The sequence below is a fragment of the Harmonia axyridis genome, chromosome 3 (genome assembly GCF_914767665.1).
Source record: "Harmonia axyridis chromosome 3, icHarAxyr1.1, whole genome shotgun sequence".
Classification (NCBI taxonomy): Eukaryota; Metazoa; Arthropoda; class Insecta; order Coleoptera; family Coccinellidae; genus Harmonia; species Harmonia axyridis.
Genome location: NC_059503.1, coordinates 45,236,733 through 45,263,893, shown reverse-complemented (window position 1 = coordinate 45,263,893; position 27,161 = coordinate 45,236,733). Strand labels below are relative to the sequence as shown.

Here is a 27,161-nt window from a genome sequence, read left to right as displayed (position 1 = left end):
CCAAAGTGGTTTCCTTAGACACGCGTGTCAAGCTTTCGTCCCTGTGCAATACCATGAAAAGTGTTAGAATGAGAAACATTGAAGGAAATAACAAACAAATGAAATCAACAACAGAAGTCAGTCGTGCATTTGTGGTTACAGCAGCAATTGACCTTACCACGTGGGAGATTATAGCTACCTGCGTGACATCCGAGTCCAAGAAAATCAACAATGTGGAATGGCTTACTTGGATAATTGTTGATTGAAGAAAAAGAAGGGAATAAGAACAGTCCCTCATACCAAAGTGGTTTCCTTAGACACATGTGTCAAGCTTTCGTCCCTGTGCAATACGATGAAAAGTGTTAGAATGAGAAACATTGGAGGAAATAACAAACAAATGAAATCAACAACAGAAGTCAGTCGTGCATTTGTGGTTTCAGCAGCAATTGACCTTACCACGTGGGAGATTAAAGCTACCTGCGTGACATCCGAGTCCAAGAAAATCAACAATGTGGAATGACTTACTTGGATAATTGATCATTATACAGAAAGAATGAAGTAAGGACAGTCCCTTATACCAATGTGTTTTCCATAGACACGTGTGTCAAGCTTTCGTCCCTGTGCAATACGATGAAAAGTGTAAGAATGAGAAACATAGAAGGAAATAACAAACAAATGAAATTAACAACAGAAGTCAGTCGTGCATTTGTGGTTACAGCAGCAATTGACCTTTCCACGTGGGAGATTATAGCTAGCTGCGTGACATCCTAGTCCGAAAAAATCAACAATGTGGAATGGCTAACTTGGATAATTGTTCATCAAAAAGAAAAAAGGGAATAAGGAGAGTCCCTCATTCCAATGTGGCTTCCTTAGACACGTGTGTCAAGCTTTCGTCCCTGTGCAATACGATGAAAAGTGTTAGAATGAGAAACATTGAAGAAAATAACAAACGAATGAAATCAACAACAGAAGTCAGTCGTGCATTTGTGGTTTCAGCAGCAATTGACCTTACCACGTGGGAGATTATAGCTACCTGCGTGACATCCGAGTCCAAGAAAATCAACAATGTGGAATGGCTCACTTGGATAATTGTTCATTATACAGAAAGAATGAAGTAAGGACAGTCCCTTATACCATTGTGTTTTCCATAGACACGTGTGTCAAGCTTTCGTCCCTGTGCAATACGATGAGAAGTGTTAGAATGAGAAACATAGAAAGAAATAACAAACAAATGAAATCAACAACAGAATTCAGTCGTGCATTTGTGGTTACAGCAGCAATTGACCTTACCACGTGGGAGATTATAGCTACCTGCGTGACATCCGAGTCCAAGAAAATCAACAATGTGGAATGGCTCACTTGGATAATGGTTCATTAAACAAAATGAAGGGAATAAGAACAGTCCTTATACCGAAGTTGTTTCCTTAGACACGTGTGTCAAGCTTTCGTCCCTGTGCAATACCTTGAAAAGTGTTAGAATGAGAAACTTTGAAGAAAATAACAAACGAATGAAATCAACAACAGAAGTCAGTCGTGCATTTGTGGTTACAGCAGCAATTGACCTTACCACGTGGGAGATTATAGCTACCTGCGTTATATCCGAGTCCAAGAAAATCAACAATGTGGAATGGCTTACTTGGATAATTTTTCATTGAACAAAAAGAAGGGAATAAGAACAGTCCCTTATACCAAAGTGGTTTCCTTAGACACATGTGTCAAGCTTTCGTCCCTGTGCAATACGATGAGAAGTGTTAGAATGTGAAACATTGAAGAAAATAACAAACGAATGAAATCAACAACATAAGTCAATCGTGCATTTGTGGTTACAGCAGCAATTGACCTTACCACGTGGGAGATAATAGCTCCCTGCGTGACATCTGAGTCCAAGAAAATCAACAATGTGGAATGGCTTACTTGGATAATTGTTCATTAAACAAAAAGAAGGGAATAAGAACAGTCTGTTATACCAAAGTGGTTTCCTTGGACACGTGTGTCAAGCTTTCGTCCCTGTGCAATACGATGAAAAGTGTTAGAATGAGAAACATTGAAGAAAATAACAAACGAATGAAATCAATAACAGAAGTCAGTCGAGTATTTGTGGTTACAGCAGCAATTGACCTCACCACGTGGGAGATTATAGATACCTACGTGACATCCGAGTCCAAGAAAATCAACAATGTGGAATGGCTTACTTGGATAATTGTTCATCAAAAAGAAAAAAGGGAATGAGAACAAACCCTTGTGGTTTCCTTAGACACGTGTGTCAAGCTTTCGTCCCTGTTCAATACGATGAAAAGTTTTAGAATGAGAAACATAAAAGGAAATAACAAACAAATGAAATTAACAACAGAAGTCAGTCGTGCATTTGTGGTTACAGCAGCAATTGACCTTACCACGTGGGAGATTATAGCTAGCTGCGTGACATCCTAGTCCAAGAAAATCAACAATGTGGAATGGCTTTCTTGGATAATTGTTCATCAAAAAGAAAAAACGGAATAAGAACAGTCCCTCATACCATGTGGCTTCCTTAGACACGTAAGTCAAGCTTTCGTCCCTGTGTAATACGATGAAAAGAGTTAGAATGAGAAACATTGAAGGAAATAACAAACAAATGAAATCAACAACAGAAGTCAGTCGTGCATTTGTGGTTACAGCAGCAATTGACCTTACCACGTGGGAGATTATAGATACCTGCGTGACATCCGAGTCCAAGAAAATCAACAATGTGGAATGGCTTACTTGGATAATTGATCATTATACAGAAAGAATGGAATAAGAACAGTCGCTTATACCGATGTGGTTTTCATAGACACGTGTGTCAAGCTTTCGTTCCAGTGCAATACGATGAAAAGTGTTAGAATGAGAAACATTGAAGAAAATAACAAACGAATGAAATCAACAACAGAAGTCAGTCGAGCATTTGTGGTTACAGCAGCAATTGACCTCACCACGTGGGAGATTATAGCTACCTGCGTGACATCCGAGTCCAAGAAAATCAACAATGTGGAATGGCTTACTTGGATAATTGTTCATCAAAAAGAAAAAAGGGAATGAGAACAAACCCTTGTGGTTTCCTTAGACACGTGTGTCAAGCTTTCGTCCCTGTGCAATATGATGAATAGTGTTAGAATGAGAAACATAGAAGGAAATAACAAACAAATGAAATTAACAACAGAAGTCAGTCGTGCATTTGTGGTTACAGCAGCAATTGACCTTACCACGTGGGAGATTATAGCTACCTGCGTGACATCCTAGTCCAAGAAAATCAACAATGTGGAATGGCTTACTTGGATAATTGTTCATCAAGAAGAAAAAAGGGAACAAGAACAGTCCCTCATACCAATGTGGCTTCCTTAGACACGTAAGTCAAGCTTTCGTCCCTGTGTAATACGATGAAAAGAGTTAGAATGAGAAACATTGAATAAAATAACAAACGAATGAAATCAACAACTGAAGTCAGTCGTGCATTTGTGGTTACAGCAGCAATTGACCTTACCACGTGGGAGATTATAGCTACCTGCGTGACATCCTAGTCCAAGAAAATCAACAATGTGGAATGGCTTACTTGGATAATTGTTCATCAAGAAGAAAAAAAGGGAACAAGAACAGTCCCTCATACCAATGTGACTTCCTTAGACACGTAAGTCAAGCTTTCGTCCCTGTGTAATACGATGAAAAGAGTTAGAATGAGAAACATTGAAGGAAATAACAAACAAATGAAATCAACAACAGAAGTCAGTCGTGCATTTGTGGTTACAGCAGCAATTGACCTTACCACGTGGGAGATTATAGCTACCTGCGTGTCATCCGAGTCCATGAAAATCAACAATGTAGAATGGCTTACTTGGATAATTGATCATTATACAGAAAGAAGGGAATAAGAACAGTCCCTTATACCAATGTGGTTTTCATAGACACGTGTGTCAAGCTTTCGTCCCTGTGCAATACGATGAGAAGTGTTAGAATGAGAAACATTGATGGAAATAACAAACAAATGAAATCAACAACAGAAGTCAGCCGTCCAATTGTGGTTACAGCAGCAAATGACCTTACCACGTGGGAGATTATAGCTACCCGTGTGTCATCCGAGTCCAAGAAAATAAACAATGTGGAATGGCTTACTTGGATAATTGTTAATTAAACAAAAAGAAGGGAATAATAACAGACCCTTATACCAATGTGATTTCTTCAGACACGTGTGTCAAGCTTTCGTCCCTGTGCAATACGATGAGAGGTGTTAGAATGAAAAACATTGAAGGAAATAACAAACAAATGAACTCAACAACAGAAGTCAGTCGTGCATTTGTGGTTACAGAAGCAATTGACCTTACCACGTGGGAGATTATAGCTACCTGCGTGACATCCGAGTCTAAGAAAATCAACAATGTGGAATGGCTTACTTTGATAATTGTTCATTGAACAAAAAGAAGGGAATAAGCACAGTCCCTTATTCCAAATTGGTTTCCTTAGACACGTGTGTCAAGCTTTCGTCCCTGTGCAATACGATGAAAAGTGTTAGAATGAGAAACATTGAAGAAAATAACAAACGAATGAAATCAACAACAGAAGTCAGTCGTGCATTTGTGGTTTCAGCAGCAATTGACCGTTCCACGTGGGAGATTATAGCTAGCTGCGTGACATCCTAGTCCGAAAAAATCAACAATGTGGAATGGCTAACTTGGATAATTGTTCATCAAAAAGAAAAGAGGGAATAAGGACAGTCCCTCATTCCAATGTGGCTTCCTTAGACACGTGTGTCAAGCTTTCGTCCCTGTGCAATACGATGAAAAGTGTTAGAATGAGAAACATTGAAGAAAATAACAAACGAATGAAATCAACAACAGAAGTCAGTCGTGCATTTGTGGTTTCAGCAGCAATTGACCTTACCACGTGGGAGATTAAAGCTACCTGCGTGACATCCGAGTCCAAGAAAATCAACAATGTGGAATGACTTACTTGGATAATTGATCATTATACAGAAAGAATGAAGTAAGGACAGTCCCTTATACCATTGTGTTTTCCATAGACACGTGTGTCAAGCTTTCGTCCCTGTGCAATACGATGAAAAGTGTTAGAATGAGAAACATTGAAGAAAATAACAAACGAATGAAATCAACAACAGAAGTCAGTCGAGCATTTGTGGTTACAGCAGCAATTGACCTCACCACGTGGGAGATTATAGCCAGCTGCGTGACATCCGAGTCCAAGAAAATCAACAATGTGGAATGGCTTACTTGGATAATTGTTCATCAAAAAGAAAAAAGGGAATGAGAACAAACCCTTGTGATTTCCTTAGACACGTGTGTCAAGCTTTCGTTCCAGTGCAATACGATAAAAAGTGTTAGAATGAGAAACATTGAAGAAAATAACAAACGAATGAAATCAACAACAGAAGTCAGTCGAGCATTTGTGGTTACAGCAGCAATTGACCTCACCACGTGGGAGATTATAGCCAGCTGCGTGACATCCGAGTCCAAGAAAATCAACAATGTGGAATGGCTTACTTGGATAATTGTTCATCAAAAAGAAAAAAGGGAATGAGAACAAACCCTTGTGATTTCCTTAGACACGTGTGTCAAGCTTTCGTCCCTGTGCAATATGATGAATAGTGTTAGAATGAGAAACATAGAAGGAAATAACAAACAAATGAAATTAACAACAGAAGTCAGTCGTGCATTTGTGGTTACAGCAGCAATTGACCTTACCACGTGGGAGATTATAGCTACCTGCGTGACATCCTAGTCCAAGAAAATCAACAATGTGGAATGGCTTACTTGGATAATTGTTCATCAAGAAGAAAAAAGGGAACAAGAACAGTCCCTCATACCAATGTGGCTTCCTTAGACACGTGAGTCAAGCTTTCGTCCCTGTGTAATACGATGAAAAGAGTTAGAATGAGAAACATTGAAGGAAATAACAAACAAATGAAATCAACAACAGAAGTCAGTCGTGCATTTGTGGTTACAGCAGCAATTGACCTTACCACGTGGGAGATTATAGATACCTGCGTGACATTCGAGTCCAAGAAAATCAACAATGTGGAATGGCTTACTTGGATAATTGATCATTATACAGAAAGAATGGAATAAGAACAGTCCCTTATACCGATGTGGTTTCCATAGACACGTGTGTCAAGCTTTCGTCCCTGTGCAATACGATGAGAGGTGTTAGAATGAAAAACATTGAAGGAAATAACAAACAAATGAAATCAACAACAGAAGTCAGTCGTGCATTTGTGGTTACAGCAGCAATTGACCTCACCACGTGGGAGATTATAGCTACCTGCGTGACATCCGAGTCCAAGAAAATCAACAATGTGGAATGACTTACTTGGATAATTGATCATTATACAGAAAGAATGAAGTAAGGACAGTCCCTTATACCATTGTGTTTTCCATAGACACGTGTGTCAAGCTTTCGTCCCTGTGCAATACGATGAAAAGTGTTAGAATGAGAAACATAGAAAGAAATAACAAACAAATGAAATTAACAACAGAAGTCAGTCGTGCATTTGTGGTTACAGCAGCAATTCACCTTACCACGTGGGAGATAATAGCTACCTGCGTGACATCCTAGTCCAAGAAAATCAACAATGTGGAATGGCTTACTCGGATAATTGTTCATCAAGAAGAAAAAAGGGAACAAGAACAGTCCCTCATACCAATGTGGCTTCCTTAGACACGTAAGTCAAGATTTCGTCCCTGTGTAATACGATGAAAAGAGTTAGAATGAGAAACATTGAAGGAAATAACAAACAAATGAAATCAACAACAGAAGTCAGTCGTGCATTTGTGGTTACAGCAGCAATTGACCTTACCACGTGGGAGATTATAGATACCTGCGTGACATCCGAGTCCAAGAAAATCAACAATGTGGAATGGCCTACTTGGATAATTGATCATTAAACAGAAAGAATGGAATAAGAACAGTCCCTTATACCGATGTGGTTTTCATAGACACGTGTGTCAAGCTTTCGTTCCAGTGCAATACGATGAAAAGTGTTAGAATGAGAAACATTGAAGAAAATAACAAACGAATGAAATCAACAACAGAAGTCAGTCGAGCATTTGTGGTTACAGCAGCAATTGACCTCACCACGTGGGAGATTATAGCCAGCTGCGTGACATCCGAGTCCAAGAAAATCAACAATGTGGAATGGCTTACTTGGATAATTGTTCATCAAAAAGAAAAAAGGGAATGAGAACAAACCCTTGTGATTTCCTTAGACACGTGTGTCAAGCTTTCGTCCCTGTGCAATATGATGAATAGTGTTAGAATGAGAAACATAGAAGGAAATAACAAACAAATGAAATTAACAACAGAAGTCAGTCGTGCATTTGTGGTTACAGCAGCAATTGACCTTACCACGTGGGAGATTATAGCTACCTGCGTGACATCCTAGTCCAAGAAAATCAACAATGTGGAATGGCTTACTTGGATAATTGTTCATCAAGAACAGTCCCTCATACCAATGTGGCTTCCTTAGACACGTGAGTCAAGCTTTCGTCCCTGTGTAATACGATGAAAAGAGTTAGAATGAGAAACATTGAAGGAAATAACAAACAAATGAAATCAACAACAGAAGTCAGTCGTGCATTTGTGGTTACAGCAGCAATTGACCTTACCACGTGGGAGATTATAGATACCTGCGTGACATCCGAGTCCAAGAAAATCAACAATGTGGAATGGCCTACTTGGATAATTGATCATTATACAGAAAGAATGGAATAAGAACAGTCCCTTATACCGATGTGGTTTTCATAGACACGTGTGTCAAGCTTTCGTTCCAGTGCAATACGATGAAAATTGTTAGAATGAGAAACATTGAATAAAATAACAAACGAATGAAATCAACAACAGAAGTCAGTCGTGCATTTGTGGTTACAGCAGCAATTGACCTTACCACGTGGGAGATTATAGCTACCTGCGTGACATCCTAGTCCAAGAAAATCAACAATGTGGAATGGCTTACTTGGATAATTGTTCATCAAGAAGAAAAAAAGGGAACAAGAACAGTCCCTCATACCAATGTGGCTTCCTTAGACACGTAAGTCAAGCTTTCGTCCCTGTGTAATACGATGAAAAGAGTTAGAATGAGAAACATTGAAGGAAATAACAAACAAATGAAATCAACAACAGAAGTCAGTCGTGCATTTGTGGTTACAGCAGCAATTGACCTTACCACGTGGGAGATTATAGCTACCTGCGTGTCATCCGAGTCCATGAAAATCAACAATGTAGAATGGCTTACTTGGATAATTGATCATTATACAAAAAGAAGGGAATAAGAACAGTCCCTTATACCAATGTGGTTTTCATAGACACGTGTGTCAAGCTTTCGTCCCTGTGCAATACGATGAGAAGTGTTAGAATGAGAAACATTGATGGAAATAACAAACAAATGAAATCAACAACAGAAGTCAGCCGTCCAATTGTGGTTACAGCAGAAAATGACCTTACCACGTGGGAGATTATAGCTACCCGTGTGTCATCCGAGTCCAAGAAAATAAACAATGTGGAATGGCTTACTTGGATAATTGTTAATTAAACAAAAAGAAGGGAATAATAACAGACCCTTATACCAATGTGATTTCTTCAGACACGTGTGTCAAGCTTTCGTCCCTGTGCAATACGATGAGAAGTGTTAGAATGAGAAACATTGATGGAAATAACAAACAAATGAACTCAACAACAGAAGTCAGTCGTGCATTTGTGGTTACAGAAGCAATTGACCTTACCACGTGGGAGATTATAGCTACCTGCGTGACATTCGAGTCCAAGAAAATCAACAATGTGGAATGGCTTACTTGGATAATTGATCATTATACAGAAAGAATGGAATAAGAACAGTCCCTTATACCGATGTGGTTTCCATAGACACGTGTGTCAAGCTTTCGTCCCTGTGCAATACGATGAAAAGTGTTAGAATGAGAAACATAGAAGGAAATAACAAACAAATGAAATCAACAACAGAAGTCAATCGTGCATTCGTGGTTACAGCAGCAATTGACCTCACCACGTGGGAGATTATAGCTACCTGCGTGACATTCGAGTCCAAGAAAATCAACAATGTGGAATGGCTTACTTGGATAATTGATCATTATACAGAAAGAATGGAATAAGAACAGTCCCTTATACCGATGTGGTTTCCATAGACACGTGTGTCAAGCTTTCGTCCCTGTGCAATACGATGAAAAGTGTTAGAATGAGAAACATAGAAGGAAATAACAAACAAATGAAATCAACAACAGAAGTCAATCGTGCATTCGTGGTTACAGCAGCAATGGACCTTACCACGTGGGAGATTATAGCTACCTGCGTGACATCCGAGTCCAAGAAAATCAACAATGTGGAATGGCTTACTTGGATAATTGTTCATTAAACAAAAAGAAGGGAATGAGAACAGTCCCTTATACCAATGTGGCTTCCTTAGACACGAAAGTCAAGCTTTCGTCCCTGTGTAATACGATGAAAAGAGTTAGAATGAGAAACATTGAAGGAAATAACAAACAAATGGAATCAACAACAGAAGTCAGTCGTGCATTTGTGGTTACAGCAGCAATTGACCTCACCACGTGGGAGATTATAGCTACCTGCGTGACATTCGAGTCCAAGAAAATCAACAATGTGGAATGGCTTACTTGGATAATTGATCATTATACAGAAAGAATGGAATAAGAACAGTCCCTTATACCGATGTGGTTTCCATAGACACGTGTGTCAAGCTTTCGCCCTGTGCAATACGATGAAAAGTGTTAGAATGAGAAACATAGAAGGAAATAACAAACAAATGATATCAACAACAGAAGTCAATCGTGCATTCGTGGTTACAGCAGCAATGGACCTTACCACGTGGGAGATTATAGCTACCTGCGTGACATCCGAGTCCAAGAAAATCAACAATGTGGAATGGCTTACTTGGATAATTGTTCATTAAACAAAAAGAAGGGAATGAGAACAGTCCCTTATACCAAAGTGGTTTCCTTAGACACGTGTGTCAAGCTTTCGTCCCTGTGCAATACGATGAAAAGTGTTAGAATGAGAAACATTGAAGAAAATAACAAACGAATGAAATCAACAACAGAAGTCAGTCGAGCATTTGTGGTTACAGCAGCAATTGACCTTACCACGTGGGAGATTATAGCTACCTGCGTGACATCCGAGTCCAAGAAAATCAACAATGTGGAATGGCTTACTTGGATAATTGTTCATCAAAAAGAAAAAAAGGGAATGAGAACAAACCCTTGTGGTTTCCTTAGACACGTGTGTCAAGCTTTCGTCCCTGTGCAATACGATCAAAAGTGTTAGAATGAGAAACATAGAAGGAAATAACAAACAAATGAAATCAACAACAGAAGTCAATCGTGCATTCGTGGTTACAGCAGCAATGGACCTTACCACGTGGGAGATTATAGCTACCTGCGTGACATCCGAGTCCAAGAAAATCAACAATGTGGAATGGCTTACTTGGATAATTGTTCATTAAACAAAAAGAAGGGAATGAGAACAGTCCCTCATTCCAATGTGGCTTCCTTAGACACGTAAGTCAAGCTTTCGTCCCTGTGTAATACGATGAAAAGAGTTAGAATGAGAAACATTGAAGGAAATAACAAACAAATGAAATCAACAACAGAAGTCAATCGTGCATTCGTGGTTACAGCAGCAATGGACCTTACCACGTGGGAGATTATAGCTACCTGCGTGACATCCGAGTCCAAGAAAATCAACAATGTGGAATGGCTTACTTGGATAATTGATCATTATACAGAAAGAATGGAATAAGAACAGTCCCTTATACCGATGTGGTTTCAATAGACACGTGTGTCAAGCTTTCGTCCTTGTGCAATACGATGAAAAGTGTTAGAATGAGAAACATTGAAGAAAATAACAAACGAATGAAATCAACAACAGAAGTCAGTCGTGCATTTGTGGTTACAGCAGCAATTGACCTTACCACGTGGGAGATTATAGCTACCTTAAACAAAAAGAAGGGAATAAGAACAGTCCCTTATACCAAAGTGGTTTCCTTAGACACGCGTGTCAAGCTTTCGTCCCAGTGCAATACCATGAAAAGTGTTAGAATGTGAAACATTGAAGGAAATAACAAACAAATGAAATCAACAACAGAAGTCCGTCGTGCATTTGTGGTTACAGCAGCAATTGACCTTACCACGTGGGAGATTATAGCTACCTGCGTGACATCCGAGTCCAAGAAAATCAACAATGTGGAATGGCCTACTTGGATAATTGTTGATTAAACAAAAAAAAGTGGTTTCCTTAGACACGTGTGTCAAGCTCTCGTCCCTCTGCAATACGATGAAAAGTGTTAGAATGAGAAACATAGAAGGAAATAACAGAGAAATGAAATCAACAACAGAAGTCAGTCGTGCATTTGTGGTTACAGCAGCAATTGACCTTACCACGTTAAAGATTATAGCTACCTGCTTGTCATCCGAGTCCAAGAAAATTAACAATGTGGAATGGCTTACTTGGATAATTGATCATCATACAGAAAGAAGGGAATAAGAACAGTCCCTTATACCAATGTGGTTTCCATAGACACGTGTGTCAAGCTTTCGTCCCTGTGCAATACGATGAGAAGTGTTAGAATGAGAAACATTGAAGGAAATAACAAACAAATGAAATCAACAACAGAAGTCAGCCGTCCAATTGTGGTAACAGCAGCAATTGACCTTACCACGTGGGAGATTATAGCTACCCGCGTGTCATCCGAGTCCAAGAAAATCAACAATGTGGAATGGCTTACTTGGATAATTGTTCATTAAACAAAAAGAAGGGAATAAGAACAGTCCGTTATACCAAAGTGGTTTCCTTAGACACGTTTGTCAAGCTTTCGTCCCTGTGCAATACGATGAAAAGTGTTAGAATGAGAAACATAGAAAGAAATAACAAACAAATGAAATCAATAACAGAATTCAGTCGTGCATTTGTGGTTACAGCAGCAATTGACCTTACCACGTGGGAGATTATAGCTACCTGCGTGACATCCGAGTCCAGGAAAATCAACAATTTGGAATGGCTTACTTGGATAATTGTTCATTAAACAAAAAGAAGGGAATAAGAACAGTCCCTTATACCAAAGTGGTTTCCTTAGACACGCGTGTCAAGCTTTCGTCCCTGTGCAATACCATGAAAAGTGTTAGAATGAGAAACATTGAAGGAAATAACAAACAAATGAAATCAACAACAGAAGTCAGTCGTGCATTTGTGGTTACAGCAGCAATTGACCTTACCACGTGGGAGATTATAGCTACCTGCGTGACATCCGAGTCCAAGAAAATCAACATTGTGGAATGGCTTACTTGGATAATTGTTGATTGAACAAAAAGAAGGGAATAAGAACAGTCCCTCATACCGAAGTGGTTTCCTTAGACACGTGTGTCAAGCTTTCGTCCCTGTGCAATACGATGAAAAGTGTTAAAATGAGAAACATTGGAGGAAATAACAAACAAATGAAATCAACAACAGAAGTCAGTCGTGCATTTGTGGTTTCAGCAGCAATTGACCTTACCACGTGGGAGATTAAAGCTACCTGCGTGACATCCGAGTCCAAGAAAATCAACAATGTGGAATGACTTACTTGGATAATTGATCATTATACAGAAAGAATGAAGTAAGGACAGTCCCTTATACCAATGTGGTTTCCATAGACACGTGTGTCAAGCTTTCGTCCCTGTGCAATACGATGAAAAGTGTAAGAATGAGAAACATAGAAGGAAAAAACAAACAAATGTAATCAACAACAGAAGTCAGTCGTGCATTTGTGGTTACAGCAGCAATTGACCTTACCACGTGGGAGATTCTAGCTACCTGCGTGACATCCGAGTCCAAGAAAATCAACAATGTGGTGTAACGACCTTTTTGCGTCACTGGCGCCTCTGCCAATTGCCCTTCAGCACTTTGCAGTAGTATCTCGAGCGCCAGCCAATTTTAGGGAGAAATTGACAAACCTTACCAGGGCAGCTTAGTGAAGACAGGATTCGGTGTCACCTAGGATGGTAGCGGTGACCAAGTAACAAACAACGCAACAAAATTAATAGGTTTATTGATTCAATTATACAATACAGACAATCTCAGTAAAAACGGGCAATCAGAAAAAGTATAAACTATATCAATCTGTATACTTCAATTCGGTTACTGAGATGATTTGTACTGTCTACAACTACTGTGTCCTTACCTCACCAATTTAATGTCAGTCAGAACCGTTGAACAAGTTAGTCGGATCCGGGAGCCGGGAAATTATGATATTTGGAGATTGAGAATCGTGGATTTTGTAGAGTCGGGAAGGAATGAAAACTAATCCTAACGCGTTGAAAAACTCCACCGGTACACCACCCTCTCGTTGTCTCTATCAAATGAAACCCTTGAATATTCACTCGCAAGAAAGTCACAAGTAAAAATTAGCAAACTCCCCAGAAAAAGACTAACAAGTAAGTTTACTGATGAAAATGGCGATTTTCGACCTCAGAAACGGATTTGTAATTATTGGCGTTCAATTACCAATTTTACTATTTTCCGGTCACCTGGTAACCACTTAACCAAAATGTCTTTTCTAAAACTAAAACTACTGCCTAAACTTCTAAATCTAACTAACTAACTACTGAACTAACTACTACCTAAATCTATCTGAATAACTAACTTTACTATACTACTGAAAACTACTAAGCAACTATCTGAATGCCTGAACATCAATTAATACTGACTGCCTAAACATGAATTTATACTGACTGCCTAAACATCAATTACCGATTTTGGGTCGGTTACCCCCTTTTATAACTTCGGTGCGGGACGGTGAAAGAATTCGGCCCACGTGACTCTTCATGTCGACAAAAACCTCGTTTTTCGAGAAAATTCTCTTGGCGGAACGTAATCTAACATATGGAAAAAAATATATCAGCGGTAAAAACGCCGAAATAAATAATTTCTTATATTATTTCACTCGGATTATTCGAGGCCCTGGTCGGTTGAAAAACATGAAGCATGGACTTTTTCATCATCGCGGTGAACAATTAATAAATTATTTCCAATATTTACGGAATATATCAGAATGATTTATTCGAACGGAAAACAATAAAATATTCTTTAGACGGAGCCTGATTATTCCTATGGGAATAATCAGACTTCGTTACATCCCCCCTGGTTCGGAAAAATTCAAGTTACGGTGAAACAGAAATTTGAATTCTAAAAACAAACAAAAAAATAACCGAATACTATCCTGTCTTATTACGCGGGATATATGGGAAGTACGGGTCTGACTGTTACGTTACGCTATCAAAGACTATAGTGCTGTTGTAGACAGTATGACATATAAAAATAAAACTTTGCTCTATGAATCGATGTCAAATTCAAACGTCGTCTTCTTTCTTCTGTCATCCGGGGTGATTTGAATGTTTGGAAATTTCTTCATCTCGGGGTTGTGGAGTAGAACTCATTCCCATTTCCATGAAGTTTCCAAGTGTCGGTGAAAAATTCAAACGCCGTCTTCCTTCTTCGGTCATCCGGGGTGATTTGAATGTGTACATGTTTGGGGAATTTCTTCATCTCGGGGTTGTGGAGTAGAACTCATTCCCATTTCCATGAAGTTTCCAAGTGTCGGTGAAATAATCTGATGTCAGGTGTGGATTATCCCATTCTCCGGTGAGTAGTTCCGTGATTTCCATATCTCGATGAATCATGCCATATTATTTCAGAGGGACGTCGAAGTTCCCAGTCAGATGAGTCGAAACCATTCCAAACTCATTGATATACTGGTTGATTTACCTGTGGATATTACAAGGAATCAGTGACTGTATGGTGAAATTTTCAGAACGGTGAAAATTCTTCCAGTTATACAGTTTAAATTATCTATATGAAAGTTGAAATGGAATCCAGATGTCCACCAGAGTAATAATTGACAGGTCATGATGTCAATTCTTCAAGTACTTCTTTCTGGGACGATGATATGAATAAATCTTCAGGAATCATGTCTTCGGTGGAATTGGGCTTACAGCTGATCATCCGATGAAAGGTGTGTTGCCTATCTCCAGCATTTATTCTCATCGGTGAGTATCTAGCCTCTTAGAAAATTTCATCTGTAACACTGCAGAATATTTCAGTTATTTATCAGATTAGAAATGGCATTCTTCAAATTGATTACACAGTGAAACTACTAATTTATATCTGACGGCCTTTGAAATTCGGGGCAAGTGACTGGAATTGTTTTTATTGCATAATATTCACTGACTTATTATGTACTATTCGGTTTCATCAACATTTACAAATTAAAAATCAGTCTACTAGTCTTGAATATAATGTTGTAAGATATCGGGTTAGGCCCTATATTGTTTTATACAGTTTTACAGGATTATGGAACAAAAACAACGGTATCTTCTTTTTAATTCTATCTCATTTTCTTGCTCTCTCTTCTCTCCGCTGCGTGGCTTCCCTCTCTGTGCATCTTGCACACGGACGCAGGGCTGGTTGTTCCGACCTAGTTGCTGTCGGCCGTGGGGCCAGTTTCCTGGGTACGCATTCGCAGTACCTTGTCTGCGTACCTATCAAACCACATCTGCTGCAAAATAGGAGTGGTGGACCTCGACACTCCTGCCGCGAGGGACATGTCTTGCCGCACTTCCAGCAAGTGTTGGGCCTAACCTCTAGGTACACTTTATTTCCCATCGTACCTACAATACGAACGCTCCTTGGGGCCGGTGTGGTTTGATCTGAAACATATGGTTTAGTTATAACAGTGTTGTCTTCCACACTCGTCCTGAATGAGATTTTGGAACCGGTATCCTGCTTACTGGTACGCAGCTGGCACAAAGGGGGTGTTTGTGTAGACTGTGTAGTGGTCCGTTTCACCACCCTCTCCACTCTTGCTAGGGTGTTTCTCCCTCGCACTGACGATACCGAGCTCTGGGGGGTTCTGGGCATCCGCATCTCCGTCGTTGTTCTCCTCCTTAACACCGGTACTTCCTTGAGCGGCGCATCCACCATCTTTCGAGGTTGCATCTTTCCTGCCAGTTGCTGTTGGGGTACTTTGAACTTTTGGCACGAAGTGCAGTTCCGGACATATTTCGCAATGTCCCTAAACATACCTGGCCAGTAATAATTCCGCGAGATCCTCGCAATTGTCTTGGCTATTCCCAGATGTCCAGCCAAGGCCGAGTCGTGGTTTTCTTTCAGTACTTCGTTCCTCTGTTCGGTGGGTATACACAGCTTCCATGGGTGGCCGGTTCCAGCTTCCCTGGCATCTGATGAATCCCAAAAATGTCGGTGTAGTCTTCCATTGATGATGGAATAGTCGGGGCAGTGCTCTGGTCCTTTCTCTACTTCCTGAAACTTATTTTTATACCACTTACATTGAATACCTGTCTCTTTCAGTTGGACACAGTTAAGTGTCGGTAATGGATTTCTCGACAGGCTGTCAACAGGTTTGTTGTGGGATCCTCTTCGGTTCTGGAGATGTTTTTCGGGAGTCTGCACCTCTATGACCTCTTGGCTAACCTGTTTAGCTCTGGGGATCCGTCGTCCTTCCAGATAACATTCTGTGTTCTTGATATCCAGGGAGAAGTTGTATGTCTTCAGCATCTCTATTCCCAGGATTAAGTCGACTGGTAAGTTGGGTACAAGTAAGAATTCTATGTTCTTCAGGGCATAATCGGCTATCACCATTCCAAGGTGATACATCTTCGGTATGGCTGTAGTTTGTCCATTTGCTACCATGACAGCTTCAGTCGTTGATTTTTCTCCCTTGATTCCATTTCTTTCACACAGCTGGGCCACCCTCTGACTACAGCAGCTCTTTGCCGCGCCAGTGTCTATCAATGCATGGAATAACTTTCCCTCAATGTGCACTTCTACCAGAGGCCAGCTGTCGTTGCTAACGATAGGAATTACTGTAGTTAGGAGTCCCGCTGAAGTTGACGGTGTCGTTCCTCTCCGGTTTTGAGGACATGGGCAGTCTCGTGAGAGGATATTTTCTCGCTGACATCGGGAGCAAAACATTTTCGGTGTCCCTCGACAGTCTCGACGTAGGTGGCCATATCCCCCGCATCTGAAGCATTGTGTCTGGGAGGACACTCTTCGCTCCGGTGGTGATCCATTCCGATCCTGTGAGGTGTTGGCATTTCCTGTTCTGTTGGTCGAGTATTCCGGTGGCCTCGAGGGCAGATGGGGACGATCTGGTCCAGGGGATACTGAGCAATTCCAGTCTTCTATCCTTCTGGCTGTGGTTAGCGGTCTTGACGGGCCCTTCTTCGGAGATGGAGATGTTGTGGGAGCTTCCTGACGAGTACTGTGGTTTTGTTGTCTAGTATTCTCCGAAATTGCAGAGAGGTTGGCCGGGTAGTCCTGTTGACGACGTTGATGATATGTTAGATGTGGTTCATCGATGAGGCTGGGTTTAACCGGTGGTTTGGTATAATGTCCCATCTGCCATTGAACCATTTCAAAAACTTTTCCCTTTTTCAGGAGTTCATCGTAGGTGGTCGTCTCCTGGAAGGCCAAGGCCTGCTGCAGTGATGGCAATAACCTCTGTCTTATCAGTCGAATCTGTTCATTCTCCGTGGGACGATTACAAGTCAGCTTCTGGAACAGATTTTGCATCCGGGTAACATACAACAATAACTTCTCATCAGGGCCTTGCATCCTCTTCTTGATTTCATCCAGTAGGTTCTCTTCATAATTGACTGGTAAGAATGCTTCCTTCAATTGATTTTTGAAATCATCCCAGTTTCTGAAAAGTCCCCTCCGGGGGATGAACCAATCCTTGGCATCCTTTCGTAGAAGTTCGTAAATCGATTCGAACACATGTTCTAAGGATGTCTTTCGGGATTCAGCAAGTCTCTCTATCTCTTCTATAAATCCAATCACACTATCAGTCCCATCAAAGTAAATATTCCATTTATGGATGGGTATAGTCGAGGTTGGCATCGGTCGTGGTTCAGATTCTTGTTGGGCAGTAGTCGGTGTCATCAGCTGGTTCAGATTCATCATGGGTTCATTCAAATCGGGAAATGACACCCTTCTCATAGAGCTAGTCCATCGACTATGAGTTGGTGCCTCTGGTTGATTCATATTCGGCTGTTGTGGTTGAGGAATAGGCATCGTTGGTAAATTCTGCAGTAACTTCTCACATTCCTGTCTTGTTTCATTCAAAACTTGAACTAATCTTGACTTATTTGCAGGTGTTGCAGTATGGGAGACCTGGGCAGTTGGCAGTGGGTGTTCATCATCTTCCAAATCTATCAGTGATGTCTTCAGTTGTGCAACCTTGGTTGGTTGAATGGGAGACATCTCAGGTGACTGTGGAATCTCTGCCTCCAAAAGCGATCCATCCGGTCGGGTTGATGGTTGCTGTCTGTCAGCAGTCAACGTTGCCTCCAATGAACTCAAGGCCCGAGCTGCAGTCTCCTTTAAGTGCTCTATCATCTGTGACTCGGTTTCATTTTTAGTTATAATAAAATTCAGTCTTCTCTGAATGTGTATTAATCTTGTTGAAATCCGAGTATATTCCTTCGTGGTGTTCTCAGTGTCAAAGTGTTGAATGGCTTCCAGCAAGTCGGTGAGTTTGTTCTGACATGACTCAATGTCCAGTGTCGGGTTCATTCCTGTCGGCTGTAGAGGCAAATTCAATTTCAATACCTGTCGTAATAAACTTCTCTTTAGCATTACTGTGCTGGGTATTATTACTTGTCCTCTCAGCTGTAACTCATAAGTCAGCTCATCATTCAATAGTCGATTCACATCCATGTTGAGGTTAAGTGATTGAATCGTTGAAGTCCAAACTCAAACAATCGATTTAAAATCTATCGAAGTTATTCGACACTGTCCTCTTCTTATTAATCGTTGAAGTCCGAACACTTTCCCCCACTTCACTATTCCCGGTAACAGTCCTTATTTTTCCCTTATCCCTCGCACAAAAATAACACTAATAGACAATAATGCTGAAAAATTACAAGTTGATAACAGAATCTATTCAAGTTTGAATTATTGTTCGATACAGTAATAGAAAATCAAAAATGAGAAAACTCTCAGAAAACAAGCTGGTTTAAATTTATTATGATTCTCAAAAAATTTTTCAATGTCAGCCAGTTGACAATTTCGAGAAGAAACTAAATATTCAATGTCAAACGCAGTTGACAACTTCAAAATAATTCAAAAACCCAGAAAACAAAAGTAGGGTTAACCGAGTAGTTCAAATAATGTTCACTGTCAAACACAGTTGACAGTTCTAGCAATCAGATAATCTCAAAAATAACAAATTGTCAATTTTATTCACAGTCAAAATATATTTCAAATAAATCAAAAACAATTCAGCAATCCTGGAATATCAGACAAAGAAAATCAATGCAAGTCTTTATTCAAATCAATAACGATAATCACTTGTTTCAAAAATTCTTGAGCAATTCAACACAAAATAAAAATGTTTCAGGCAATCAGTAAACTCAGAAATAAGGAATACACAGCAACAAAAACTTCTATTCACTGTTGCAGCAATAATAAAAAACAAGTCAACTTTATTTATCAGAAATCAGCTATTATGGTTCAAAAGCAAATAAAATCACAAGTTAATATCTCCAAGTCCTTATGACTTTTATATCCCTACCTTGTTTCAGTCTGGAATAAAGTTGCTCAGGATAAAAGTGTGTAAGGGAAAAAACAACAAATCTTTCTTTATTCAAACGATGATCAGTAAATAGTAGCAGTGAACAATACCCTATTTTATGAAGGCGGTATGATATCACTATATTAGCTGCAGTGATTGTACAATGAAACAATCGGTAGTAGTATCTCAATTATACTCACTGGTTTTCTGTCCGAGTTGAACCAACCACTCAACGTTAAACAGTATTCAACGCGCACAAAGATAGTCACTGAGTGTCACCCCAAAGTCACTTTCCGTAACCCTTCACGTAACCGAAAAAGTCACAAAGAAATCCGGCGGTCGATTGTTCTAGTCCTGCAATACACAAAAAAACAAAAAAGTTATTCAGATATTAATGTCCACACTGTCAATGCTATGTCGGTTTCCTGCTAATAAAGGAAATTATTGTCAAACGCGGAAATGTTTATAGCACTTTAATATAGTCCACTGATACTTAGGTACCAGTAACAAATTAAACAATATACGGATCTTCCTCCAACAGGAGAAGATAATCTCTTCCACTCAGAGAGAGAGAAAAACAAAATGGTTGCACTGACCTTCGGTTCCTCTTCAGTCCTTACACCCTTAAGCGTCGTTTTCTGAAGATCGGGAGCTATTCTGTAGCGTTGTCCTCTCAAGTCCCTCGCTAGGGCGCTATTTGTAACGCCCTTTTTGCGTCACTGGCGCCTCTGCCAATTGCCCTTCAGCACTTTGCAGTAGTATCTCGAGCGCCAGCCAATTTTAGGGAGAAATTGACAAACCTTACCAGGGCAGCTTAGTGAAGACAGGATTCGGTGTCACCTAGGATGGTAGCGGTGACCAAGTAACAAACAACGCAACAAAATTAATAGGTTTATTGATTCAATTATACAATACAGACAATCTCAGTAAAAACGGGCAATCAGAAAAAGTATAAACTATATCAATCTGTATACTTCAATTCGGTTACTGAGATGATTTGTACTGTCTACAACTACTGTGTCCTTACCTCGCCAATTTAATGTCAGTCAGAACCGTTGAACAAGTTAGTCGGATCCGGGAGCCGGGAAATTATGATATTTGGAGATTGAGAATCGTGGATTTTGTAGAGTCGGGAAGGAATGAAAACTAATCCTAACGCGTTGAAAAACTCCACCGGTACACCACCCTCTCGTTGTCTCTATCAAATGAAACCCTTGAATATTCACTCGCAAGAAAGTCACAAGTAAAAATTAGCAAACTCCCCAGAAAAAGACTAACAAGTAAGTTTACTGATGAAAATGGCGATTTTCGACCTCAGAAACGGATTTGTAATTATTGGCGTTCAATTACCAATTTTACTATTTTCCGGTCACCTGGTAACCACTTAACCAAAATGTCTTTTCTAAAACTAAAACTACTGCCTAAACTTCTAAATCTAACTAACTAACTACTGAACTAACTACTACCTAAATCTATCTGAATAACTAACTTTACTATACTACTGAAAACTACTAAGCAACTATCTGAATGCCTGAACATCAATTAATACTGACTGCCTAAACATGAATTTATACTGACTGCCTAAACATCAATTACCGATTTTGGGTCGGTTACCCCCTTTTATAACTTCGGTGCGGGACGGTGAAAGAATTCGGCCCACGTGACTCTTCATGTCGACAAAAACCTCGTTTTTCGAGAAAATTCTCTTGGCGGAACGTAATCTAACATATGGAAAAAAATATATCAGCGGTAAAAACGCCGAAATAAATAATTTCTTATATTATTTCACTCGGATTATTCGAGGCCCTGGTCGGTTGAAAAACATGAAGCATGGACTTTTTCATCATCGCGGTGAACAATTAATAAATTATTTCCAATATTTACGGAATATATCAGAATGATTTATTCGAACGGAAAACAATAAAATATTCTTTAGACGGAGCCTGATTATTCCTATGGGAATAATCAGACTTCGTTACAGTGGAATGGCTTACTTGGATAATTGTTCATTAAACAAAAAGAAGAGAAATAGAACAGTCCCTTATATCAATGTGGTTTCCTTAGATACGTGTGTCAAACTTTCGTCTCTGTGCTATACGATAAAAAGTGTTAGAATGAGGAATATTGAAGGAAATAACAAACAAATGAAATCAACAATAGAAGTCAGTCGTGCATTTGTGGTTACAGCAGCAATTGACCTTACCTATTGAGAGATTATAGCTACCTGCGTGACATCCGAGACCAAGAAAAACAACAATGTGAAATGGCATACTTGGATAATTGTTCATTAAACAAAAAGAAGAGAATAAGAACAGTCCCTTATATTAATGTGGTTTCCTTAGACACGTGTGTCAAGCTTTCGTCTCTGTGCAATACGAAGAAAAGTATTAGAATGAGGAAGATTGAAGGAAATAACAAACGAATGAAATCAACAACAGAAGTCAGTCGTGCATTTGTGGTTACAGCAGCAATAGACCTCACCAATTGAGAGATTTTAGCTACCTGCGTGACATCCGAGACCAAGAAAAACAACAATGTGAAATGGCTTACTTGGATAATTGTTCATTAAACAAAAAGAAGAGAATAAGAACAGTCCATTATATCAATGTGGTTTCCTTAGACACGTGTGTCAAGCTTTCGTTCCTGTGCAATACGATGAAAAGTGTTAGAATGAGAAACATTGAATTTAATAACAAACAAATGAAATCAACAACAGAAGTCAGCCGTCCATTTATTGTTAAAGCAGCAATTGATCTTACCACGTGGGAGATTATAGCTACCTGCGTGACATCCGAGTCCAAGAAAATCAACAATGTGGAACGGCTTACTTGGATAATTGTTCATTAAACATAAACAAGGGAATAAGAACAGTCCCTTATACCAAAGTTGTTTCCTTAGACACGCGTGTCAAGCTCTCGTCCCTGTGCAATACGATGAAAAGTGTTAGAATGAGAATCATTGAAGAAAATAACAAACGAATGAAATCAACAACAGAAGTCAGTCGTGCATTTGTGGTTACAGCAGCAATTGACCTTACCACGTGGGAGATTATAGCTACCTGCGTGACATCCGAGTCCAAGAAAATCAACAATGTGGAATGGCTTACTTGGATAATTGTTCATTAAAGAAAAAGAAGGGAATAAGAACAGTCCCTTATACCAAAGTGGTTTCCTTAGACACGTGTGTCAAGCTTTCGTCCCTGTGCAATACGATGAAAAGTGTTAGAATGAGAAACATTGAAGAAAATAACAAAAGAATGAAATCAACAACAGAAGTCAGCCGTCCATTTATTGTTAAAGCAGCAATTGATCTTACCACGTGGGAGATTATAGCTACCTGCGTGACATCCGAGTCCAAGAAAATCAACAATGTGAAATGGCTTATCTGGATAATTGTTCATCTAACAGAAAAAAGGGAATAAGAACAGTCCCTCATACCAATGTGGATTCCTTAGACACGTGTGTCAAGCTTTCGTCCGTGTGCAATACGATGAAAAGTGTTAGAATGAGAAACATTGAAGGAAATATCAAACAAATGAAATCAACAACAGAAGTCAGTCGTGCATTTGTGGTTACAGCAGCAATTGACCTTACCACGTGGGAGATTATAGCTACCTGCGTGACATCCGAGTCCAAGAAAATCATCAATGTGGAATGGCTTACTTGAATAATTGTTGATTAAACAAGAAGAAGGGAATAAGAACAGTCCCTCATACCAAAGTGGTTTTCTCAGACACGTGTGTCAAGCTTTCGTCCCTGTGCAATACGATGAAAAGTGTGAGAATGAGAAACATTGAAGGAAATAACAAACAAATGAAATCAACAACAGAAGTCAGTCGTGCATTTGTGGTTACAGCAGCAATTGACCTTACCACGTGGGAGATTATAGATATCTGCGTGACATCCGAGTCCAAGAAAATCAACAATGTGGAATGGCTTACTTGGATAATTGATCATTATACAGAAAGAATGGAATAAGAACAGTCCCTTATACCGATGTGGTTTTCATAGACACGTGTGTCAAGCTTTCGTCCCTGTGCAATACGATGAAAAGTGTTAGAATGAGAAACATTGAATAAAATAACAAACGAATGAAATCAACAACAGAAGTCAGTCGTGCATTTGTGGTTACAGCAGCAATTGACCTTACCACGTGGAAGATTATAGATACCTGCGTGACATCCGAGTCCAAGAAAATCAACAATGTGGAATGGCTTACTTGGATAATTGATCATTATACAGAAAGAATTGAATAAGAACAGTCCCTTATACCGATGTGGTTTTCATAGACACGTGTGTCAAGCTTTCGTCCCTGTGCAATACGATGAAAAGTGTTAGAATGAGAAACATTGAATAAAATAACAAACGAATGAAATCAACAACAGAAGTCAGTCGTGCATTTGTGGTTACAGCAGCAATTGACCTTACCACGTGGGAGATTATAGCTTCCTGCGTGACATACGAGTCCAAGAAAATCAACAATGTGGAATGGCTTACTTGGATAATTGTTCATCAAAAAGAAAAAAGGGAATGAGAACTAACCCTTGTGGTTTCCTTAGACACGTGTGTCAAGCTTTCGTCCCTGTGCAATACGATGAAAAGTGTTAGAATGAGAAACATTGAATAAAATAACAAACGAATGAAATCAACAACAGAAGTCAGTCGTGCATTTGTGGTTACAGCAGCAATTGACCTTACCACATGGGAGATTATAGCTACCTGCGTGTCATCCGAGTCCATGAAAATCAACAATGTGGAATGGCTTACTTGGATAATTGATCATTATACAGAAAGAAGGGAATAAGAACAGTCCCTTATACCAATGTGGTTTCCATAGACACGTGTGTCAAGCTTTCGTCCCTGTGCAATACGATGAGAAGTGTTAGAATGAGAAACATTGATGGAAATAACAAACAAATGAAATCAACAACAGAAGTCAGCCGTCCAATTGTGGTTTCAGCAGCAAATGACCTTACCACGTGGGAGATTATAGCTACCCGTGTGTCATCCGAGTCCAAGAAAATCAACAATGTGGAATGGCTTACTTGGATAATTGTTCATTAAACAAAAAGAAGGGAATAAGAACAGTCGCTTATACCAAAGTGGTTTCCTTAGACACGTGTGTCAAGCTTTCGTCCCTGTGCAATACGATGAGAAGTGTTAGAATGAGAAACATTGAAGGAAATAACAAACAAATGAAATCAACAACAGAAGTCAGTCTTGCATTTGTGGTTACAGCAGCAATTGACCTTACCACGTGGGAGATTATAGCTACCTGCGTGACATCCGAGTCTAAGAAAATCAACAATGTGGAATGGCTTACTTTGATAATTGTTCATCAAAAAGAAAAAACGGAATAAGAACAGTCCCTCATACCAATGTGGCTTCCTTAGACACGTAAGTCAAGCTTTCGTCCCTGTGTAATACGATGAAAAGAGTTAGAATGAGAAACATTGAAGGAAAAAACAAACAAATGAAATCAACAACAGAAGTCAGTCGTGCATTTGTGGTTACCGCAGCAATTGACCTTACCACGTGGGAGATTATAGATACCTGCGTGACATCCGAGTCCAAAAAAAATCAACAATGTGGAATGGCTTTCTTGGATAATTGTTCATTAAACAAAAAGAAGGGAATAAGAACAGTCGCTTATACCAAAGTGGTTTCCTTAGACACGTGTGTCAAGCTTTCGTCCCTGTGCAATACGATGAGAAGTGTTAGAATGAGAAACATTGAAGGAAATAACAAACAAATGAAATCAACAACAGAAGTCAGTCTTGCATTTGTGGTTACAGCAGCAATTGACCTTACCACGTGGGAAATTATAGCTACCTGCGTGACATCCGAGTCCAAGAGAATCAACAATGTGGAATGGCTTACTTGGATAATTGTTCATCAAAAAGAAAAAAGGGAATAAGAATAGTCCCTCATACCAATGTGGCTTCCTTAGACACGTAAGTCAAGCTTTCGTCCCTGTGCAATACGATAAAAAGTGTTAGAATGAGAAACATAGAAGGAAAAAACAAACAAATGAAATCAACAACAGAAGTCAGTCGTGCATTTGTGGTTACAGCAGCAATTGACCTTACCACGTGGGAGATTATAGCTACCTGCGTGTCATCCGAGTCCATGAAAATCAACAATGTGGAATGGCTTACTTGGATAATTGATCATTATACAGAAAGAAGGGAATAAGAACAGTCCCTTATACCAATGTGGTTTCCTTAGAAGCGTGTGTCAAGCTTTCGTCTCTGTGCAATACGATGAGAAGTGTTAGAATGAGAAACATTGATGGAAATAACAAACAAATGAAATCAACAACAGAAGTCAGCCGTCCAATTGTGGTTACAGCAGCAAATGACCTTACCACGTGGGAGATTATAGCTACCCGTGTGTCATCCGAGTCCAAGAAAATAAACAATGTGGAATGGCTTACTTGGATAATTGTTAATTAAACAAAAAGAAGGGAATGAGAACAGTCCCTTATACCAATGTGATTTCTTTAGACACGTGTGTCAAGCTTTCGTCCCTGTGCAATACGATGAGAAGTGTTAGAATGAGAAACATAGAAGGAAATAACAAACAAATGAAATCAACAACAGAAGTCAATCGTGCATTCGTGGTTACAGCAGCAATTGACCTTACCACGTGGGAGATTATAGCTACCTGCGTGACATCCGAGTCCAAGAAAATCAACAATGTGGAATGGCTTACTTGGATAATTGTTCATTAAACAAAAAGAAGGGAATAAGAACAGTCGCTTATACCAAAGTGGTTTCCTTAGACACGTGTGTCAAGCTTTCGTCCATGTGCAATACGATGAAAAGTATTAGAATGAGAAACATAGAAGGAAATAACAAACAAATGAAATCAACAACAGAAGTCAATCGTGCATTCGTGGTTACAGCAGCAATGGACCTTACCACGTGAGAGATTATAGCTACCTGCGTGACATCCGAGTCCAAGAAAATCAACAATGTGGAATGGCTTACTTGGATAATTGTTCATTAAACGAAAAGAAGGGAATAAGAACATTCCCTTATACCAAAGTGGTTTCCTTGGACACGTGTGTCAAGCTTTCGTCCCTGTGCAATACGATGAAAAGTGTTAGAATGAGAAACATTGAAGAAAATAACAAACGAATGAAATCAACAACAGAAGTCAGTCGAGCATTTGTGGTTACAGCAGCAATTGACCTCACCACGTGGGAGATTATAGCTACCTGCGTGACATCCGAGTCCAAGAAAATCAACAATGTGGAATGGCTTACTTGGATAATTGTTCATCAAAAAGAAAAAAGGGAATGAGAACAAACCCTTGTGGTTTCCTTAGACACGTGTGTCAAGCTTTCGTCCCTGTGCAATATGATGAAAAGTGACCTTACAATTGACCTTACCACGTGGGAGATTATAGCTACCTGCGTGACATCCTAGTCCAAAAAAATCAACAATGTGGAAAGGCTTACTTCGATAATTGTTCATCAAGAAGAAAAAAGGGAACAAGAACAGTCCCTCATACCAATGTGGCTTCCTTAGACACAGCTTAGAAAGCTTTCTCCCTGTGTAATACGATGA

The 27,161-nt window shown here is 39.6% G+C and overlaps 1 protein-coding gene and 1 long non-coding RNA gene across 3 annotated transcripts; one reads left to right on the top strand and one right to left on the bottom strand.

Moving 5' to 3' along the window:
• The first annotated feature begins 14,307 nt into the window (after window positions 1-14,307).
• Window positions 14,308-18,295, top strand: LOC123676143. Of its 2 annotated transcripts, XR_006746851.1 has the most exons (4): window positions 14,308-14,637; window positions 14,691-15,041; window positions 17,452-17,672; window positions 18,168-18,281. It is a non-coding gene; the product is annotated as an uncharacterized LOC123676143 (long non-coding RNA). The 2 variants fall into 2 exon arrangements; XR_006746852.1 differs by lacking the exon at window positions 17,452-17,672 and having other exon boundaries at window positions 18,168-18,295.
• Window positions 15,099-19,375, bottom strand: LOC123676142. Its single transcript, XM_045611866.1, has 2 exons — window positions 15,783-19,375; window positions 15,099-15,701 (listed from the first exon to the last, which is right to left on the bottom strand). The coding sequence occupies exons 1-2, from the start codon at window positions 18,730-18,732 to the stop codon at window positions 15,385-15,387; spliced, it is 3,267 nt and encodes a 1,088-aa protein (XP_045467822.1). The 5' UTR covers window positions 18,733-19,375; the 3' UTR covers window positions 15,099-15,384.
• Between the last annotated feature and the right edge of the window lie 7,786 nt (window positions 19,376-27,161).